Raw genomic sequence first — 23426 nt, 5'->3', positions numbered from 1 at the left:
CTTGAATACAAATAGCTGTCATTGACTTAAAGTGATATTATCCAATGAATTATGGCAGTGGATGGTTTCCCATACGCCGCTGTCGGCATCCAGGCGCTATCATATATGCGCGAACTGCCAGCATGAGTTAACCGCCAGAAATTTGTATGGCGAAAGGCATCTAACGCAGGATTTTATAAAAACGAAAAACTATTTTGTACCATTTATGTAGGAAGGTGTCAGCTACTACTTCTACCAAATATTTTTTCGATGAAGAGGCTTAATTTTGAGAAATCGAACCTTAGATACCTTTCGTCATACTGATTTCAGAAAGTTAAACTCTGGAGTGCCCCTGTAAGCACGCTCAAAGTCGATAATACATTGTATATATGATTCAATTTTAGAAATGAAGTCTGCGTTTGGAATGAGACGAAGGAATATGATATCCATTTGTAAACAGTTTGTTTGGTTGGTATTAAGCAAATATGAATGTTTTTTTTATAACAAGTATCCATCTTTATCATCTTTATGAAAATTGTCTAATATGTTAAATAATCCATTTTACCAAAAATAATTATACTGAAAATCCCTTCATTTGTAAATAATTCCAAATCCTCTTTATGTAAAATAACCTTCTTTATATAATTCTTTAGCCACCAAAAACTAACGGGAATTTCCAGTTTTATTACTTTTGGGGGATGGTACATTCTGGTAAATGTTCTTTTCTGGGGAATGGCTTTCTGGCAAAAAACATTATGGCAGATGTCATACAATCGCGCGGTATAGTTTCTACGTCTCTTCACGGTCTCGATTTTCCTGCTGGCGCTTTTTCCTCCGAAAAATCCAGTTTTGTCTGTTCCGCACCCGTTTGTATCGTGCCTCGTTCGCCCTCGTGCGCTATTGCAGCAATCTCGTCCATGTTGCATTATTCTCTTCTAACTGCTCACATTCGCCGTCATACCAGTCGTTTCTCTGATCCGGGGGCACCGTGCCTAGTGCAGCGGTTGCGTTGCTTCCAATGGCGGATCGAATATCTCTCCAGCCATCTACAAGAGACGCTGCGACTAGCTACTCTTCCGTTGGGAGTGTCACTTCCAGCTGCTGCGCGTAGTCTTGGGCTAGTTTACCGTCTTGTAGCCGCCCAATTTTTAGCCGCGGCGAACGACTCCGACGCGTGTTGTACACCGTCGAGAGTTTTGAGCGCAGACATACTGCAACGAGGTAGTGGTCGAATTCAATATTCGCACTGCGGTAAGTGCGTACGTTCGTGATGTCGGAGAAGAATTTACCGTGGATTAGAACGTGGTCGATTTGGGTTTCCGTTCTTGATTAGGTGATTTTCATGTGGCCTTGTGGATATTCTTGCGGGGGAAGAAAGTGCTTCGGACTACCATTCCGCGGGAGGCTGCAAAATTTATGCATTGTTGGCCGTTGTCGTTCGATACGGTATGCAGACTATCCGGTCCGATGAACTCTCAGTTCATGTTGCCGATAATGATTTTGACGTCCCGCAGCGGGCATCCATCGTATGTCTGCTCCAGCTGTGCATAGAACGCTTCTTTTTCGTCGTCGGATCTTCCTTCGTGTGGGCAGTGCACGTTAATGATGCTATAGTTGAAGAAACGGCCTTTTATCGTCAGCTGGCACATCCTTGCGTCGATTGATCAGGCCAGAAATTGTGTATAATGATTTCATTGATTTACTTAGAATATCAAATTTAAATACAGGCCAAGTATAAGTAGCAGTGGCGTAGCCAAAAAATTAGTCGGGGGGGGAGGGGGGTTTCTGAAAAAAAAATTTCTTCTGAAAATGTTGTCTCTGGGGGGGGAGGTTATGCCCAAAACCACCCCCGTGGCTACGCCACTGATAAGTAGGAACAGAGAAATAGAAAGAAATCAGTTCCTTTACAATCCTTTGGTTAACTTTTCTTTTGTAAATACAATAAACAATTGAACTCCACATTAATACGCTTTCAAATCAAACCTAATTGACATAAATCAGAAAACTCATATATGTGGTTTTAATACACATATCCACACGATGGCATATTTGTATGACTTCACTTGAGCAGTCTGTAGACATTTAATAGTACACAAATCCTGTACACACTTCATGCAATCTGGATTTGATCATTCATAACAACCAATATATTTCATCAACAGCACTAGATTGATTGTTTGGCCGAATGCCATTTGGCCGAATAGTTAAAAAAAATTGACCTCAGTTTACAAGTGATCCTTTTTCCCACTTCTTTCTTCCTTCTTCCTTCCTCCTTATTCCTTTCGTCTTCTTCCTTCTCCCTTCTTCCTATTTTCTTCTTCCTACGCTCTTCTTTCTTGCATCCTGTATTTTCCTTCTTCCTTCTTGCTTCTTCCTTCTTTCTTTTTCGTTCTTCCTTCTTCTTCCTTTCTCCTTCCTTCTTCCTATACTTCCTTCTTCTTTCTTCTTCTTTCTTTTTTCTTCCTGCTTCCTTCTCCTTATTCCTTCTTTTATCTTCTTCCATTTTTCTTCTTTTTCCATCCTGTATCTTCCTCCTTCCTTCTTCCTTCTTCTTTCTTCTTTCTTCTTTCTTCCTCCTTCTATCATCTTCTTTCTTCTCCCTTCTTCCCTCTTCCCTTTCTCTTCACCCTTCTTGGGAGGGGGAGGGAGAATCTCCCATGTTCTTTCCTCCCTCTTCCTTCTTTCTTCTTTTTACTTCCTTCTTCCTTATTCTTTCTTCCTTTTTCCTCCTTTCTTTTCTCTTCTTCTTCCTTGCTTCTCACTACTCACTTCTCACTTCGTGAGAAAACGTATTTCAACTATTCGGCCAAACGACATTCGGCCAAATGGCGTTCGGCCTAATGACCCTTTCGGTCAAATATCATTCGGCCAAACGGCATTCGACCAAATGACCCTAAACCATTGAAAGATAAAACGAATAATTATGTAACAACCGCAACAAATATACCTTGAAATTACATCCCCTACTTTTCCTTAACTTCCTTAAGCAGACTATGTTTGTACATAATATTCTATTTCGTAGAACATCCAGCATCGCTATCAAATTCCGAACTAAAATATCATTCAGCGCAATGTATAATACATCTAAAACTTTCATCCAGTATCTCAATCAGCGTCCGCATCAATGTTCCATAAGTGTTGACATCATATCTTGATATCACTCATAACTTGATCATCTCAATCAGCTTACATCATAGCCTATTCAGATTACGAGCTTTATGACATGATAATAGGTATCTTGATATCAAAGATAACTCATCTTATTTTTATTTAATATGATACCACATAACCAGCCTCATAGTCTATTAAGTTGCATCGAAACGCGCCTAAATTTTCTTATCACGCAGCGGCCATTCTATGGCAACCCCACTCTGCAGCTAATTTAACAGCACAGATCAAGGCTAACAGTACTCACACCCTATGCAAAACTTATGGGCGCGCTGCTTCAAAATCTCAACCTGCTCGTTATCACCATGACAATACCTTACTATCAGCTTGGACTTTTTTGTTTCTATTCGTTGCCCGATCCGTTAAGCCATTATGCATATAGGACAATTTCATCAAATCCTCATTATCCTTCTAAAGAAATAAGGTAAATCTTTCCGATATTTTCCGCCCGCTGTCATACCGCGGTAGCACAGGCAAATACTAATAATAAACATCAAATCTTCCACGCCGCTATCATATCGCGGTAGCAAAACGTCTAATTGTACCGCTATCATAGGACGTAACCAATTTCTGTCTTGATTCCCGCTTCCATGTCGCGTAGCCAACCTTCGGCTTCATCCTGTGCAGCCATTTTCCGCTTCCAAGTCGTGTAGCTAACTCCTTATATCATGCCGGGTATTTTTCACTAGCAACGCACAATACATCCGGAACGGGTTTGCTAAACGCAAAGTCAACCGCAATCCTGTCCGGATCGTTTGAACAATCTCTCTACTTTGCGGACAGTTTTGCGTAAAAAAGTAAACAAACCACACGAAATCGGTGAATTGTTTTTACTTTTTTAAAACCGTGTTAAGAAAAAGATAAAATTATTTATCTACGCACGAGATGATATGGAATAAGATGGAAAGCTATATTTCACCCTGCTTAAAAATGATGGTGATTTATGAAGATGTGATAATAAGATTCGAGAAATTTCAGTGTTCGTTGTTGTTTGTATTGTATTAGGTTGATTGTATTAGCTTATTCCGGCAAATCTCAAATAGGTCTTTCAAGAATTTATTACGGAAAAATTTATATAAATGGTATTATGAAATATAAATGATATTACGAAATTTCCATGGAAAACTTTAATAGAATTCCATGGAATTTCCCAAACATAATTATAACAAATTATCACTGAAAATTCTGAGCAGTTTCCACGGGATTTTTGGGATATGCTGAGGGAATTGTTTAATAAAATCTGCGGAAAATCCTGAAAGTTATTATGGAAAAAATCTTAAAGAAATTCAGAAGTTCATTAGAGAATTCCTCCGCAAGTTTTTCCGCGACTTCCTCCGCAATTTATTTCAGGAAATCCGCCAAGTATTCCTCAGAAAGCTCCTCAAGGTATACTTCAAAAATCTAGTAATTTCTCCCGGATTTCATTCGGAAATCCCCCGAACAACTTCTTACAGTATGTACCAATCGACTCAGCTCTTCGAGCTGAAGAAATATCTGCCTGTCCGTGTGTATGATGCTGGGTCATTAGGCTGAAGGCCATTAGGCCGAACGGTCATTAGGCCGAATGGCCATTAGGCAAATTGAAGAAGTAGTAGAACGGAAGAAGAAATAAGAAAAAAGTTGGAAGAATTAAGAAGGACGAAGGAAGAAGGAAGAAGAAAAAAGAAAGAAAGAAGAAGAATAAATTAAGCCGGTAGAAAGAAGGAAGAAAACGAAAAAATAAGAATGAAGAATGAAGATGGAAGAAGGAAGAAGGAAGACAGAAAAAGGAAGAAAAAAGAAGGAAAAAGGAAGAAGCAAAAAGGAAGAAGCAAAAAGGAAGAAGGAAGAAGGGAGAGGGAAGATGGAAGAAGGAAAAAGGAATGAGGAAGAATGAAGAAGAAAGAAAGAAGAAAGGAGAAATAATAAAGAAGAAAGAAGAAGGAAGAAAGAAAAAGGAAAAAGTAAGAAGGAAAAAGGAAAAGGAAAAGGGAAGAAGGAAGAAGGAAGAATGAAGAAAGAAGAAGGAAGAAGGAAGAAGGAAGAAGGAAGAAAGAAGAAGGAAGAAGGACTGCGGAAGAAGGAAGAAAGAAAAAGGAAGAAGAATGAAGTAAGAAGGAAAAAGGAAGACGGATGAAGAAAGAAGAAAGAAGGAAAAAGGAAGATGAAAGAAGGAAGAAGGGAGATGGAAGGAGGAAGAAGGAAAAAGGAAGAAGAAAGAAGGAAGAAGGATGAAGAAAGATGAAAGAAGGAAGAAGGAAAAACGAAGAAAGAAAAAGGAAGAAGGAAGAAGAATGAAGTAAGAAGGAAAGAAGGAAGAAGGAAGGAGAAAGAAGGAAAAAGGAAAAAGGAAAATGGAAAAAGAAGAAGGAAGAAGGAATAAGAAAGAAAAAAGAAGGAAGAAGGGAGAAGGAAAAAGGAAGCAGGAAGAAGAAATAAAGAAGAAGGAAAGTGCAAGAAGGGAGAAGGAAGAAGGGGTAAGGTGAAGAAAGAACTTCTTATTTTTCACTTTTTGCTTCTTTTTGATAATTCGGCCTAATGGCCATTCGGCTTAATGACCTTCGGCCAAATGGCCTGACACCGTGTGTATGTGTGTGTGTGCACACGAAAACCGAAAAACATTAGCCACTTTTTCATGTAGTAATTCTTAACCGATTTTCTCGCAACAAGTTGCATTCGACAGGGGACAAGGCTGATCACTATTGAATTTGATAACGATCTAGTATAGTGACTAGTAACTAGTGCAAGTGCAACATCTGAAAGGTGTTGGCGTTATCCTGGACAGCAGACTTACATCATCCCTAGAGCCAATCAATAATTGAGCCTCATGTTCCTCAAATTTCTGACAAGTTCCATGAGACATTATGTTTCCGAGCCCTCTACTGTTCGCTGGTTCGGTCTATTTTGGAGTCGAATGCTGTCATATGGAGCTCATTCTAACCCATTTGGATCGCCTCAATAGAAACCCTTTAAAAAATAAGTTCTAGAGATATGCACTTCGATTTTTCAGGTCACGACCCAATAGCTCATCCACCGTACGTGAAACGTTGCCGCCTTCTGCAAATAGAACTATTTGAGGTGAGGAGGACAATTACTCAAGACGCTTTTGCAGGAAAGGTAGTTACAGGACACATCGACTGCCCTCAGGGACGCTTCCACGTTCCAAGTCGTGGGTAGGACAACTAGGGGAAATACCGATTCAGGCAACGCATCTGGTGTTGGGAGATCGATACACATTTTACATGTAATAAATTCTTAATATAAAAAATCTAGGCCACTAAACAGAATCCTCAAATAATTTGTGAAATTTTCTACGGTTTTCAGGACAAATATTGCAAATCCAATTAGCATTATTGTACATTTAATAGTTGCTCTTTAAATTGAAACAATGATGATCACATCACATATAATGTAGAATAAGAAGAAGAAAATTACGATAGAAAAATTTCTCCAAATTTGGATCGGTTCCAAGCAATTATTACTCACTTCTTGAACACATCACTTCCAGGAGTATCTATGGGACGATTCATTGCAAACTGAACTCCGTGCAGATCAGAGTTTATGATTATTTAGATTTCAAAAAATCCTCCTATTCGAATAGTTCGAATTATTCTCATTTTCAGATCCCTACCTCTTTTTTACCCCTGGAAAGCCTTGAGTTATCTTTGAGCGCTTTTGTAATAAAAGCACTTCAAACAAACTCGAAATCCCAGAAATCTCTATGATTACTAGGGTAACGGTACCAATAGTGGAGGCATTAGTAGATCCACAAAAGACAATATTTTTTAAAATTTGATAATTATGGGAAATTTATAGCTTTAATATCTTAGTCAATAGATACACTTATAAATTTGCTAACAAAAATGAGATAGATGTCATTTAACATCAACAATTACCAAATATTGCTTGCACCACTATGGGTACACTGTTCCTTTAGTGGCGGTAAAAATTAATTTTGGTTCCCATAGTGGTGCTATTCATTGGTTTCTTATGAGACTCGCCACTATTGGTACAGTTGCACCACTATAGGTGCAAGGGAGTCAATTTTCTTAAGGAAAATCATTGTTTTTAATAGTTTTTCAAGCGAAATCTTAAGTTAAGTTGCATTTAACAGGATATTTAAAGCACGACGCATCAACTGAAACCATCGTAAAATGTATAAACATGATAAATCTTATTAAAACCCCACTACCTCCACTATTGGTGCTACCTCCACTAAGGGTACGGGTACCCTACTTAAATTCCGATTAACTTTGAAATTCCCAGTGGACCAGCAAACACAAGATCGTATATCATAGCGTATAAGTGTACAAAGTGGAGGCCACATACGTACACTTTGCATGCAGTAAAATGGGGACATTGGACCATTAATTAATTAGTAAAATCTTGAAAAGCATCAAAATGAGGTCAAATTGACATGGAGAAAGAAAATTCGACATATTAGAATTATCTTTTCCAAATTTCTCGTGGATTATGGAAAATTAATTAATGCGATGGCGCAAATCTCCTATCTCGAAGATTAAACGTCACATGAGCCGTTGTTGTGCATTCTCTTCTAATGAATATCGAAAAGTGGCTATTTTGCTTGTTGCATTCAAATAACAATTATTTGGCTCTACAAATCTATGTACAAGTTTTTTTCTTGGTAAAATTTTCCCGGAACGTGTTTAATTTTTCAGGGTCAGGTTTTCGTTAAAATAATAAAAATCAATCCAAACGATATCGTATTTCAAACGAGTAATTTCAATCGCATTCACCGGAACAATACATTGCTGAAAGGTTAAGAAGTGTGTACTTGAAATCACTTGAAACATACATTGCAAGTGAACCCTTGCCATAAGCACTCGATGAGCATCAAAAGCGCAACTGTCTTACCTTCTGCATTGGCCGAGGAGGCGAAATTGCGGCTGAGGTGGTCATTGTGGCTGACGCTGTCGATGCGCCTATTAGGTTGACGTGGTGATTGGTACTGTTGGAACTACTGCTACTGTTATTGTTGATGATGTTGCTGTTGTTGTTGTTGTTGTTACTAATGGAGGACACGTTGAGGGCCGATATCGAGGACACGTTCACGTAATTGGTACTATCCCTATCTCTAATTTGATTACCGTTGTTATTAATTAGACTATTACTACTTGATAAACTCGATGATTGTTGTAGCTGCTGTTGTAGTTGTAGTTGCTGCTGTTGCTGCTGCGGCTGATGCTGCGGTTGACTTGTCTGCTGTTGCTGTTTTGGAGAACCAGCTGCTGGGGTTGTAAATCGATGCTGCTTCCGCCTATCGTGTAGCTGTTTGTACTCGAGCAAGGACCTGTCGGGAGAGGCGGCACGGGAGAAAACAGATCTCATTAGTATCAAGACGAAGCGAACAATTAGGACTTGTCAGGAAAATTAGCTCTCGAGATATGGTTCAATGGCTGGAACGTGGTAGATTGTTCTAGTTAATTTATCGTTCATTTTAGATATCTAATGTGCTATCCGATAGGATGCTTTTTGATGGATATGTAATTCTAGTAACCAACAACATTTGTAATTTTGCAGCCAATTACTAATGCACTGGATTCGATTTTTACGCGAGGGATTCATACCACGTAAATTGAGACTGCCATAAATAACGCATAAATCCCAAAATCAGTGCAAAAATAGTCACGTAAAAAGCGACTCGCGTAAAAACACTGCGTAAAAAGCGACTGCAGTGTAGAATGATAGCAACTGCAAGTGTGCAAGTGTTTATATTTAATTGATCTTTTCCTTTAAATATTTCCATTCGCAAATTGTTTATTTTACTTATTTAAGTTCAAATTTCCCAAGGAACTCATATTGTTTCACGCTTCTATTTGAAAAAAATTAAAACAAAAAATCAAACAAAACGAAAAGTGCTTTACTTTGTTTTGAATCAACATCAGGCCAGCCATTTAGGCCGATTCACAAGTGCAGTTTTTCAATTTTTGTTTTCAATTTGACACCCTCTTATACTTATTTTAGGAGAGGCTAAGCGGAACAACAGGTGTAAAAACTGTGGAATTAATTTATTGTAATGTTTACAAAGAATCTATGACAGTTTTTTTTAAGCTAGTTTGTAGGAATATAATTTATTGGGCTATTGCAGTTGGCGGTTTTCTGGTTTTTCGTTCGTACTGGTGGTTTTCTGGTGATCTACAGACGAGACTGTATTGGCGACGTAGAGAAGGGTTCTCTCCGGCGGAATGGTGCCGAAATTATTCTTGGTAATTAGACCAAGAGGCGCCTTCCTTAGCCGGGCGGTAAGATGCGCAGCTACAAATCAAGACCATCTGAAGGTGGTTGAGCTCGATTCTCGGTTCGGTCTAGGAAACTATCTGGTTGAAGATGAGGTCGACTTGGAAGGAAGGGATAATGATAATGGAAGCATGAATGATTGGCTGGAAGACTGGATGGAAACTAAAAGGTCTGCGTACCTCCATTGGGACGATGCCGCCTCGCAGTTTAGTGACCTCTAAGCACTTCCACAGTTATTAACTGCGAGGTTTCTAAGCCAGGTTACCATTTTTGCATTCGTATATCATGAGGCTAACACGATGATACTTTTATGCCCAGGGAAGTCGAGACCAATCCGAAAATTGTTTCGTATCGTTAAATTTCAAAAATTTCGGCTGAAAAATTATGCTTTTAACGAAATTAAACGGAATTTCGCGGATTTTCGAAATGAATTTTTAATAATTCAAATTTTCTTATCACAAAAAATTCGGCTGCGCCGCTGAATAAAGCATTCAAACTTCTATTCAAAAGTTTATTACATATGCATTTAGAAAGGGTTCATGTATAAAACGTTATGCATATCTGATGATTTAAATAATATTGTTCAGTGACGTAAAACTAATTTGTATCGTTTTGGTATGTTCTATTTTTATTTAAGTTAATTGAGTTGTGTAAGTAAAATATATTGTATTATGAGGCGATTGTTCGATCTGTGCTCTAATTGTGGAAACTCTTCGATGAGCAAAATATTCCTCATTGGTCTGATGTGTATTGTCTGTTTTCCGTGTTCTTTTGATAGTATTCACTTACAACAACCATTGTTTGAAAATAGTGAAATGGAGATGGTGATGTTACAGAAGTTTTCCTGATTTAGTAGATTTTTAGTTGTTTGCAGATTTAAGAATGCTCCAGATTTGGGACATTCTCATCTGATATCTAATCTATTTCAAATTTTGGAACTCATTCAGATCCTTCCGATGGAGATCATTGTCATGACCTAAACTTTTATATACAGATAATTTTGATTCCGCATATCATGGAAATCTAGAATTTTCTCACATTTTCTAGATCCTGCAGATCTAGATGCTTCAAAATTGTACCGATTTTCTGTAACAATCGTGCCGGTGCGATGCGTCCTCCGTAGGGCAGTTTGTTGTTAGTTAGCAATAAACGTAAATGTCTGCATTAGCCAAAGACTTTTACATTATTCTCAAGGTCTGCAAAGATTTATAAGTGTTGATATTAAGCATTATATTTATTTTTTGTCATTTATTTATCATATCATATATCAGTCATATTTTTTCAAGTGAAATCTTTTGTGTTTGAATCTTTCGCTTCTCTTACATAAATAATGGATAGGAGAAAGATAAACATCGAGTTTTGAAACATATTGTATGGAAGATTCAAAACGAAATTAATTTGGTTACACTGGCTACCGACTGAATAGTAACAAGGCAGCATCATGTCCTAGCTTTGGGGAAGGGTCGTTTGGCCGAATGCCACTAGGCCGAAACCCATCTGGCCGAAAGTCATTTGGTCGAAAGAATCATTTGGCCGAAAGGGTCCTCAATTTTTACTGTGAGAAGTGAGAAATGAGGAATGAGAACTACTCCTAATTTCTCACTTTTCAAATGATCCTTTCGTTCAAATTACCCTTTCGGCCTAATGACCCTTTCGGCCAAATGACCTTTTCGGCGAATCGACCCTTTCGGCCAAATGACCCTTTCGGCCAAACGACCCTTTCAGCCAAACGTTCCTTTCGGCCAAATGACCTTTTCGTCCAAACGACCCTTTCGGCCAAACTACCCTTTCGGCCAAATGGCATTCCTGATCCTGTTCCTTAGTATAAAAAACCTATGAAAACTTTAGTTTTAGAGCGCTAAAACGCCAGTGTTCGGAATCTGAGTCATGTTTGGAATCTGAGTCAAAACGTTATTTTGCTGAGAATTGTTACATTTTATTGCTAAAATACAGCAAATATTTTACTGGAAATCAGCAAAATAAATAATAATTGATTTTTTTTTTTACTTAAGTATGTTTTTTTGCTGAGCTGCCTTCATTTTATAGCTTCAGTAGACCCTCAAGGCCCTCAACTTCACTAGGCTCAAGTTTCTATATTCTCTTAATTATTTAAATCTGTTACAGATTTCTTTACATTGCATTTCCGATGGACGATGGCTTTAGAAGTTCATCATGGAATGCGGAATGTTTTCCGGGGCGCCAGGCAATGCGAGGCAAGTAGACTGAATCCGGGACTGTCACGCATAATCCGGGACGTTTGGCCACTGTAACCTAATGCCTAATAGCGTGTTGGTGTTGTTAAAGTAAGCGCGTCCCACGGCTATTATTATTAAGGTTCGACTCGCAACGCAGGGTATCATAGAATTTTTCTAGTTGTTCTCACAAAAAGTGAGTGAGAGTTGAAATGATGAACGGAAAAAAGGTTTTCATCTAGCAGTCACAATTTTCGTTTATCTTCCAAGGCTAACTCTATAGGAAAAAGTGATGGATGAAAAATGCCTCTCACCATAACCAAAAAAATTGTCGCTTAATATTTCCAACAGACTTCAGTAAAAATTTGAAAAAGCCGATTTTTTAACTACTAAGACCTGTTGGAAAGACCATTTTTATGAATTTGGTCGACAATTTGCCTGGGGACTTTACCCAAATTGTAATAGAAATGGAGGGGTGGCACTTTGAATCTGTTGATTGCAGTTAAAAAATCATTTTATTTTTAATTTTCAGACCTTAGCTGTTGGAAATATTAAGCGATGAATATTTTTACGTTGTTTATGGTAAGGGGCATACTTTTGAAAATGTTTAACAGGTTCAAAGCTGATCTGTTACTAATGTCCTTTTTGAAAATTAAGCTAGATTCTCCCTATAGATAAATTAATAATAAAATTGGTTTTCTCCGCGGATTTTTTATTCGGTCTTGCCTTATGTGTATAATGCAGAAAAAAAAACTATTCAACAAAATTTCCCCGGAAAAAAAAATTGATTCGTTTCGTAAAATTTCAAATCAAATTTTCGTTTCGTTTCGAAGTCTCGAAAGCAGGCATTGATAGCGTGAGTAAAGCGGACGAGCATTGATCTAATTCAATCATAGTATCCTACGCCAGTGAGTGAACAGCCATGCTCAGATGAATACCAAACAACGATTACGAGCGATCGTTGCTGCGTAAACAACGAGCAACAGAGTTCGCCAAGCCAAACTTGATATGGTATCCATGGGAGCTACGACTTGAGCATTTGCGTTACGCTTGCTCTACCTACTAGATTAAAACTAAAACATCAGACACATTAGGTGTTCTGCTTTATTCACTCTGCTTTCAAGTTGCTAGGATGGAGGAGAGAAAATATGAAAGCCGCCCATGCAGTGTATCAGAGTTCCATTCTCATGGCGGACTAAATTTTTATAATGTCTGAAAAGGTTTTTCTAACAGCGTGTCGTAACAACACTCATTGTTAGGTTACCAAATGATTTGCCTCGCTCAGTTGTCTCCCATTGGTGAGCGATGAAAATCTTTAAACTTTGAATCAACGAACGCCAAATCGAAAACATCAACGAACGATCTAGGAAACATCATCGGCCGTAGTAGAGCATCAAATTGGTATGAATTTAGTTGATTTTTACTCATGATTTGATTTTTTTCAATGCCTGCTCGAAAGTAAATCTGATTTTCGTTTCGTTTTGAATCAACAATATCATTACTAATTTCGTTTCGTTTCGTTTCGTCAGGAAAAATTGTGTTATCGCATACCCTTACCTGATATCAGTACATCTTCTAATAGGGCACTGCACGGAAACATCTCTTTCTCTTTCGTTCCTCATAAATTTTGACGTTTACTGGCCTTGTTGTTTTCTAATTTCTTTGCAGCGAGAAAGAGACAAAGCAGTCCGTGCAGTGCCCTATAGGGCACTGCACGGAAACATCTCTTTCTCTTTCGTTCCTCATAAACTTTGACGTTAACTGGCCTTGTTGTTTTCTAATTTCTTTGCAGCGAAAAAGAGACAAAGCAGCCCGTGCAGTACCCTATAGGTAAGCAATTTTTAAGTTTTGATTCTGATTTTTTAATATTAAAAAGACTTTGTTTCAGATCGGAAATTGGTTCTCCTCACCCCTCTACCATGGAACGCAGGCGGAAGTTAAAAAAAAGCTGGCCGTTCTTAATATTATTAGCTAAATCTTAGTTGTAAAAATTATTTAAATTCGTTGAATTAGTTTAAAAATGAAAACCATTGAATTAAAAATGAATGTGAGGAAAATTATTTTGAGCTTTTAGTGGAATGTCTTCACTTGTCATAAGACGAGTTTGTACAATCCCATTGAATTCCACCACTTAATTGTATCTTGACAGATACGTATTTCGACCTCAACAGTAAGGCCGTCTTCAGTGTCTCGTACTTCACTCGACTTTAAGTCGAGTCAAGTACAAGACACTGAAGACGGCCTTAGGGGAAACTTGACACACCTGATCCCCACTTTTTGTTTAGGATATTTCTCGATGTAACATGCACTGATTTGTACGCTTTTTGATGGACTTGATAAAGAATTTAATTAGTTATTCAAAAACGTCATTGGAAGCAATTATTTGTTCATAAAAGTTACCAAAAACTCGATTTTGCCGAAAGATAGAAAATTTGGCATTTTCAAAACTTGCGGGAGACTTGATCCCCATATAGGGGAAAGTGATCCCTTTATGAGCTGAACATGTTTAGGTTCTTCCAATCCTAATGAAAGGTCAAATTGATCTATTCTCAAATCCTGACATCATAGTAATAGCAGTCGTGCGAAAATGAAATATTGTTGATATTAAGCAAGGCAAGTATTTTGGTTCTCGAAAAGAGTAATAGTGACAGATAGAATGTCGGCTATTGTAACAAAGTCAAGTCAAGTACGAGACACTGAAGACGGCCTTACTGTTGAGGTCGAAATACGTATCTGTCAAGATACAATTAAGTGGTGGAATTCAATGGGATGGTATAAACTCGTCTTAGGACAAGTATTGTAACAAAGTTGGCATGGTGATGATGATTTATCTGCAAACCATTCACTCCACTGAAAGACAGTAGTCATACCACGACCAGTGTTGGTAAAATCATTCATAAAACTCAATCATTGAGCGCTCCCGCGCGAACTAACTCGTTTGCGGTTTTAAAGGAATGCATCACGTCTGAGATTTTCATGCTAAAACGGATAATTTCACTCATTTCCCGAAAAAAATCATTTCGCTCCAAAAAGTGTTTTAAAACAATTTGGGTGCAATTTATTGTTTACACACGCAAGAGTATCCATTGTTCTATGTGTTGAACGTGAATTTACGAAGGAGAACAAAAGAAAACCTACGATTATTCAAATGGATGATTCATCTCAGCCTTGATTTTTTAGGTGCTGATTTGGGTGCGTTTCAAATCACGTGCGATTTGAATCGTACATGAGTTTTGAGATTTTGAGTTTTTCCCAACACTGATCACGACAACCATGATGTTCCCAAGAGGATCTCTTCTGAAAATTGGCCACACTGCAAATGCCATGGCCAATGGTAAATTCTCCTGAGTGCCTGTTTTGGGACCAACAAAAAAAGTCTGTGATATATCGAGATCACCAGACTACTACCAATACCAAAACCGTGATCATACCAGGATGCTGACTTCATACATCAATATGGCCCTGTCACTCATTCTTTAAACATCATATTTTCTGTAGTACGTGTTATTACTACACAAATGCGATTTCTCTTAAACGACTGACCAAAAGTTGTTGAATGAGCCTATTATTAAAAATTCTTTAGGAAGATTTACAAATAAATCGTGGTTGTAAGCAAACTTCCCCTAGTTGAAAAGGAAAGAATTGAATACCAGATCGAACAATACTGTGATTTGTTGAGTATTTTCTAAGCTTAATTTATACTCGTTTTCATTGAAAATAATGTTAAAATGCATTTCATAAAACTAATCAAAACTAAGTATGTTCAACTACACTTTGTTCCGGTTAATGAAATAAGGCTACACCCGGTTCTTTTTTTTTACACGGGTGGGTTTTAGTTGATTACGACCTTTAGCGTTGATGAAACTATGAGTTTAACCCACGAAAAAATTCACAAAAAATCAAAGAAAATTCAGGTGGTATTTAAAAAGGTGTTAAAAATCAGGTTAACCGGGAAATTAAAGAATACCAACCGTGTAAAAAAAAATATTGGGTGTATTTAGACATTCAAATTGCGCGTGTATTGCCTGATTGACAAAATTAAAGAGAAATAAAAACTTTTTATACTGTTTAATCAGAAAAGAATTTAAACAGATCAATTTAGTTCCATACAATGCAATAATATGCGATGGTATACAACAAACGCCTCAATATATGCAATATCGGGATCAAGTGTGTCCAACCTGTGGGGGATCAAGTGTGTCCATGTTTAGTATTTATCTTATTTTGTTTATTGTATGAAATTGAAATAAGCAATAGTTAATACAATGCATTTATTCAATTCTACAATAATAACTTTTCTCCTTTGAAGAAAAAAAGGATTGAGAATGTTTAAATAATAAAACGTATCTAAAACCCACATACATAAAGCAACTAATATCAGATGTTACTCAAATTCAATCATCTGTCTAACGGATCCTTTTCACATATCAGTGGTATACAAATGTTATTAGTTTTCGAGAAAACAGTAGGGATCATGTGTGTCCAGTTTCCCCTACTGTTGAGGTCGAAATACGTATCTGTCAAGGTAAAATTAAGTGGTGGAATTCAATGGGATTGTACAAACTCGTCTTATGACAAGTAAAAATGAATGATATTTGAAATAAACATATTTCTCTTGTTGAATCAACAATACTATTGTAATCGATTGAAGCTGTCAAAAAAGCTCTTTAAAGTTCAAGCTTCCAAGCTTCTATAAATACAACAATATTGGATTGTTGAAACAACAATAATTCTTATTACCGCCAAAACAATGTGATTTTTTTTAAATAGTTTTTTTCTGCGTGAATGATCACCATACCACCAACAAAATGAAAAATATCTTCAACTAACCACAGATTCTGAATCAACGGATACAGTTCGAAATCCAACGTACAACATTCTAATTACAATTCTGTTTCCTAAGCGATCAGAGAAAGTCAAATCCAGTCGGAAAGATTTCGAGTTAACCTGTTAATGGAATATGCAAACACCCAAAGCATGTCGACACAAAAACAAACAAAATTCTTCACCTAGTGCAGCTAGTTCATTTTTGTGGCGCGTGGTTTATCGTCATCGCTCGATCACACCGTAGATAACAGAAGTAAGCACAAAAAAAACGTCACATTATAATTTTTATTTGCGAATCTTCTTCAGCCAAATCCGACAAAAAAGTGCAGCAGAAATATGCTTAATGAATAAAATGGCAAATTGCGTCAAAATGTTGGTTGCCGAGCCATCAACGATCAAACAAACCGACTGGAATGGCGAGTAGCATTGATAGTGACGCATCATCAATGTCGCTGCCTACATTGACAATGCCAAGTTCCTGTGACAATTTGGCTTACTGACCAAAACCGTTGCCGATTAGTGAAATAGGTATCAGAGGAGAATGGTGCCGAACGCGCTTTGAAACTCTGTTGTATCGTGTTGGCAGCAAATAATAATAACATTATGGAGCAATAAAGGCCGTTTGCCTTTCTTGTGCAACAATAGCCGAAAGGCTATAATTTCTCTTCGAAAAGGAACTTTTTCTATACCGGGTCATGTGAGCATGAAGAATTAGAAATTTCTTATAAAAAAGAAAGTATGGTGAAAGCACTTAGATACCAAATAAACGACTAAGGAACGACCTTTAACGCGAAACAATGGAGACAAATTGGAGCAGAAAAAATATTTTAAGCTCTTTTTAGTGGAATGTATTCAACCGTCTAAGACGAGTTTAGTACTCTCCATTTAATTCCACTACGTTTTGTTATCTTACGCAGATACATATTTCGACCTCAACTTTGAGGTCGTCTTCAGTGTCTTGTACAAGTCCAGTTTTCCCACAGCACATCCTAGAATGCTCGTGATTTTTGAATATCTTTACAAGCTGCCAACGGGGGGTCGCGGATCGCAGAAAATTCTTCAAGTTTTCAATGGTGTCAATCAATTATTAACTGTCCAAGCAGCACATTTGTCATGGGCACATTTGTCATAAACAAGTATGTAGGGAAAAAATCCAGTTAAATCGGTTCAAATTGTGCTACTCGAGTACTAACTTTTGAAACTTTTAAATAACTTTTAGATATGATTAAACTACCATGAACTCGCATAATTATTAGAATCTTTTTGGGAAAAAATTATTCCCCTACATTTTACGATGGTTTCAGTTGATGCGTCGTGTTTTGAAAATCCTGTTATAACCAAAAATGGTCGCTTAATATTTCCAACAGACTTCAGTAAAAATTAAAAAAAGCCGATTTTTTAACTGCTAACATCTGTTGGAAAGACCATTTTCATGAATTTGAACGACAATTTGCCTGGGGACTTTATTCAAAATGTTGATAGAAATGGAGGGGTGGCACTTTGAATCTGTTGATTGCAGTTAAAATATCATTTTATTTTTTATTTTTAGACCTCAGCTGTTGGAAATATTAAGCGATGAATATTTTTACGTTGTTTATGGTAAGGGGCATACTTTTGAAAATGTTTAACAGGTTCAAAGCTGATCTGTTACTAATGTCCTTTTTTAAAATTAAGCTAGATTCTCCCTATAGATAAATTAATAATAAAATTGGTTTTCTCCGCGGATTTTTTATTCGTTTTTGCCTTATGTGTATAATGCAGAAAAAAAAACTATTCAACAAAATTTCCGCGGAAAAAAATTGTTTCGTTTCGTAAAATTTCGAATCAAATTTTCGTTTCGAAAGCAGGCATTGAAAGCGTGAGTGAAGCGGACGAGCATTGATCTAATTCAATCATAGTATCCTACGCCAGTGAGTGAACAGCCATGCTCAGATGAATACCAAACAACGATTACGAGCGATCGTTACTGCGTAAACAACGAGCAACAGAGTTCGCCAAGCCAAACTTGATATGGTATCCATTGGAGCTACAACTTAAGCATTTGCGTTACGCTTCCTCTACCTACTAGATTAAAATTAAAACATCTGACACATTAGGTGTTCTGCTTTATTCACTCTGCTTTCAAGTTGCTAGGATGGAGGAGAGAAAATATGAAAGCCGCCCATGCAGTGTATCAGAGTTCCATTCTCATGGCGGACTAAATTTTTATAATGTCTGAAAAGGTTTTTCTAACAGCGTGTCGTAACAACACTCATTGTTAGGTTACCAAATGATTTGCCTCGCTCAGTTGTCTCCCATTGGTGAGCGATGAAGATCTTTAAACTTTGAATCAACGAACGCCAAATTTCAACGATCTAGGAAGCATCATCGGCCGTAGTAGAGCATCAAATTGGTATGAATTTAGTTGATTTTTACTCATGATTTGATTTTTTTCAATGCCTGCTCGAAAGTAAATCTGAATTTCGTTTCGTTTTGAATCAACAATATCATTACTAATTTCGTTTCGTTTCGTTTCGTCAGGAAAAATTGTGTTATCGCATACCCTTACCTGATATCAGTACATCTTCTAATAGGGCACTGCACGGAAACATCTCTTTCTCTTTCGTTCCTCATAAACTTTGACGTTAACTGGCCTTGTTGTTTTCTAATTTCTTTGCAGCGAAAAAGAGACAAAGCAGCCCGTGCAGTACCCTATAGGTAAGCAAACTTTTTAAATTTTGATTCGGATTTTTTAATATTAAAAATACTTTGTTTCAGATCGGGAATGGGTCCTTCTCATCCCTCTACCATGGAACGCAGGCGGATGTTAAAAATAAAGCTGGCCGTTCTTAAGGTCACTCCTGACGGAATCCAAGTTTCAAAGTCCTCGCGTTTTCAGGGACACACCACTTGATACGAAAGCAACGCACAACTGTCATTTTTGTTGATTTAGTTTTGCTACGTCGCAGCATGCGTGAAAAAATAAAAATGACAGTTGTGCGTTCCTTCCAGATCGAGTGGTGTGCCCTGAAAACGCGAGCACTTTGAAACTTGGGATTCCGTCAGGAGTGACCTTAATATTATTAGCTAAATCTTAGTTGCAAAAATTATTTAAATTCGTTGAATTACTTTAAAAAAAAAAGCCATTGAATTGAAAATGAATGTGAGGAAAATTATTTTGAGCTTTTTAGTGGAATGTCTTCACTTGTCATAAGACGAGTTTGTACAATCCCATTGAATTCCACCACTTAATTGTATCTTGACAGATACGTATTTCGACCTCAACAGTAAGGCCGTCTTCAGTGTCTCGTACTTCACTCGACTTTAAGTCGAGTCAAGTACAAGACACTGAAGACGGCCTTACTGTTGAGGTCGAAATACGTATCTGTCAAGGTAAAATTAAGTGGTGGAATTCAATGGGATTGTATACAGGGTCATGTGAGCATGGAGAATTAGAAATTTCTTATAAAAAATAAAGTATGGTGAAAGCACTTAGATACTAAATAAACGACTAAGGAACGACCTTTATCGCGAAACAATGGAAACAAATTGGAACAGACAAAATATTTTAAGCTCTTTTTAGTAAAATGTATTCAACCGTCTAGGGCGAGTCGAGTACTCTCCATTTAATTCCACTACGTTTTGTTATCTTACGCAGATACGTATTTCGACCTCAAGGTCATCTTCAGTGTCTTGTACAAGTCGAGTCAAGTTTTCCCACAGCACATCCTAGAATGCTCGTGATTTTTGAATATCTTCACAAGCTGCCAACGGGGGGTCACGGATCGCAAAAAAATCTTCAAGTTTTCAATGGTGTCAATCAATTATTAACTGTCCAAGCAGCACATTTGTCATAAACAAGTATGTAGGGAAAAAAATCCAGTTAAATCGGTTCAAATTGTGCTACTCGAGTACTAACTTTTGAAACTTTTAAATAACTTTTAGATATGATTGAACTACCAGGAACTCGCATAATTATTAGAATCTTTTGGGGAAAAAAATTTTTCCCCTACATTTTACGATGGTTTCAGTTGATGCGTCGTGTTTTGAAAATCCTGTTAAATGCAACTTATCCTAAGATTTCACTTGAAAAACTATTGAAAACAATGATTTTTCTTAACAAAATTGCCTCCCTTGCACCTATAGTGGTGCAACTGTACAAATAGTGGCGAGTCTTCAATGAACAGCACCACTATGTTGCCGTATTCTGAAAAAGTGACGTAATCACCATCTCCCAAAAATGGTGTTAACGAGTAGTACTCATCGAGTTCTTTAACAGAAAAATGGTACACATGTGTCTTGTAATTTGGCGCTTGCGCCACTTTCTCAGATTACGGCAGTATGGGAACCAAAATTAATTTTTGCCGCCACTTAAGGAACAGTGCACCCTTTAGTTGTGCAAGCAATATTTGGTAATTGGTGATGATAAATGACATCAACCTCATTTTTTTAGCAAATCTATTAGTTTATCTATTGGCTGAGATATTAAAGCTGTAAATTTCAAATAACTACCAATTTGAAAAATATATTTACTCTTGCGAATCTAGTAATACCTCCACTATTGGTACCATAACCTAGCTTATTTCAAAATGTTATTTAAATTAACACTATTTTGCTTTTCTCTTATGAATCAAATCTCAACAATAAATTCTTATTATTATTTTTTTTATTATTCGTGAGAAACCATGAAGATAGAACTATCGCATGACATGTTTCAGTGCAAAAATGAAAATGTCGATTTCTACAGGTTCCGCCGGGGCACTCCGTGATGTTCCGGGAGTGGTCAACGTTACCCGGATAAATGGCAACCGAACAATGCAACGATCATTGGATGCACGACATGGAAAAACGGACACAATGGACTCACGATGAGATGGACTGGCAACGGAAACAATAAATGAGTAATGGGATTCTAAAAATAGATTCTTGTGGATTCTGTACAGCAGAATACCACAGTAGATCTCGGCACAGTAGCGGTTAAGTAACACAGAGTGCCTATCAAATAATCGAAGGAATAAGAAGAATCGCATAATCAAAGTGTTTTGCTGTACATTACCAACACTATAATTAGGATAGTTTTGATTACCGCGTGACTTTATCGAAATTAATTCATTGGCTTTTTTCGGTGATAATTATACTACTCAAAGCGAAAGGGAGTAGATGAAAGTAATGAAGGAAGATACAGATTCCATTGACACTGAATAGAAACTGAAGATTAGCAGAGGGCCATATGAGAGAACAAGAATTGCTGAAATCGCTGTTATTCTGCCTAACGTCCACCCAGGAACGGCTTGGATAGTGACGTGGTGATCACTGTACCAAGACAGGCAAAATAACAGCGATTTCAACCCGCTAATGTGCTGCACGGCAGCAATTTCGATTTCCCAACACTGTCTAGGACTGTCGGAAGTTCTTTCAGGAGTTACTTCGAAAACTCCTTCAGGAATTTCTTCGGGTATTCTTTCAGGAACTTGTTCAGGAGTTCTTAAGAAAATTTCGTCCTAGAGCTTTGCACGTAATTCTAAAAGAGTTCTTAGAAGAATTTCTGAAGGTATTTTTGGAAGAATACCTTAACGATTTTCCCCAACAAATGCCTGAAGGAATTCGTGGAGAAAATTCCGAACTAATTCCTGAGGTACATTCCAGTGAATATCTTGAAGAATTTCCTAAATACTTTCTGGAATTCGTTACAGGAGGAGTATTTGTAGAACTCCTTGAGGCAATTTCCTAAGGGAATTCCTGGACGAATCTCCAAAAAAATTCTGAGGGAAATTGCAAATCAATTACTGGAAAAAATCCAAAGGAATAATTCCTGGAGAGATCTAAGGATTACTTTAGAAATACCAGTAGGCATTTCCTCTGAAATTCTATTAGGATTTTTTTTTTTAATTAAATTCCTTTCAGAATTTCTCCGGAAATTCTTGATAAAGTTCCTTCAAAAACTCCTATGTGGATTCCTGTGGAAATTTCTTTAGGAATTCTTTTGGAAAGTCTTTAAGAAATACCTTCAAAAACTCTTTTAGCATTCATTCAGGTTCTCTTTTAAAAATGCCTTCGAAAATTCATTTGGAAATTTCTGCACAAAACCCTCAAGGAACTTCTTCAAAAACACCTCCAAAGATTCATTTGAGAACTCCTCAAGATTTTTTCCTTGAATAATTTGAAAAATCCGCCAAGAATTCCTTCCGATATTTTCCAAGGAATTTCTTTAAAAGTTTCTTCGAAAGGTCTCCGAGATTCCTTCAGAAACTCTCTCGGAATTTCTTCTTTCAATAGTTTCCGATGGAAATACTAATTGAATTTTTGAAAGAATAAAACAAAAGGAGGAAGGAGGAGGAAGTTGTCTCCCGTGATGGGAGTCTCCAAAATATAATGTATCCACAGCATAGGTTTTTGATCATTCAAGAATCCCTGGAGTAAGGCCTTTAGGCTATACGAATAACCAAAGATCAATATGATGTCATTTGGCCGAAAGGGTCATTTGGCCGAATAGGACATTTGGCCGAATAGTTCATTTGAAAAGTGAGAAATTAGGAATGAGAAGAGAGACGTCTCACTTCTCACTCTTCATTTTTCTCTTCTCACTGTAAAAAGTGAGAAGCGCAAAATGAGTAGTGAGACGTCTCACTACCCACTTCGCACTACTCACTTTTCACAGTGAGAAGTGAGAAATGAGTGAGAAGTGAGACGTCTCTCTTCTCATTCCTAATTTCTCACTTTTCAAATGATCTATTCGGCTAAATGACCCTTTCGGCCAAATGACCCTTTTGGTCTAATGACTCTTTCGGCCTAATGACCCTTTCGGCCAAAGGACCCTTTCGGCTAGATTCGGTTTCGGCCTAGTGGCACCTAATGACCCTTTCGGCCAAATGACCCTTTCGGCCAAATGACCCTTTCGGCCAGATAGGTTTCGGCCTAGTGGCATTCGGCCGAATGGGTTTAGGCCAAATGACCCTTAGTCATTGTCAAACTATGACTTCCAGAGTCAAGCACATCTGGTGGTCGCGTTTTGGTCTGCATGCCAAGTGTTTATTAAAATGTGTG

The 23426-nt window shown here is 37.4% G+C and overlaps 1 protein-coding gene across 2 annotated transcripts in view; it reads right to left on the bottom strand.

Annotated features, from left to right (window-relative positions):
* Positions 1-8000: 8000 nt before the first annotated feature.
* Positions 8001-23426, bottom strand: part of LOC134206085 (putative uncharacterized protein DDB_G0274535) — a 240909-nt gene continuing 225483 nt past the window's right edge. For both annotated transcript variants that reach the window (XM_062681783.1, XM_062681787.1), the window contains one exon: positions 8001-8437. In XM_062681783.1, coding sequence (XP_062537767.1) covers positions 8247-8437 — 191 coding nt within the window. In that variant the 3' untranslated portion in view covers positions 8001-8246. The remainder of the gene's footprint in view (positions 8438-23426) is intronic.

Source organism: Armigeres subalbatus, chromosome 1 (assembly GCF_024139115.2).
Source record: "Armigeres subalbatus isolate Guangzhou_Male chromosome 1, GZ_Asu_2, whole genome shotgun sequence".
Lineage (NCBI taxonomy): Eukaryota > Metazoa > Arthropoda > Insecta > Diptera > Culicidae > Armigeres > Armigeres subalbatus.
The sequence above is the reverse complement of the archived record's forward strand: the minus strand, read 5'-3'. Positions and strand labels throughout refer to the sequence as shown.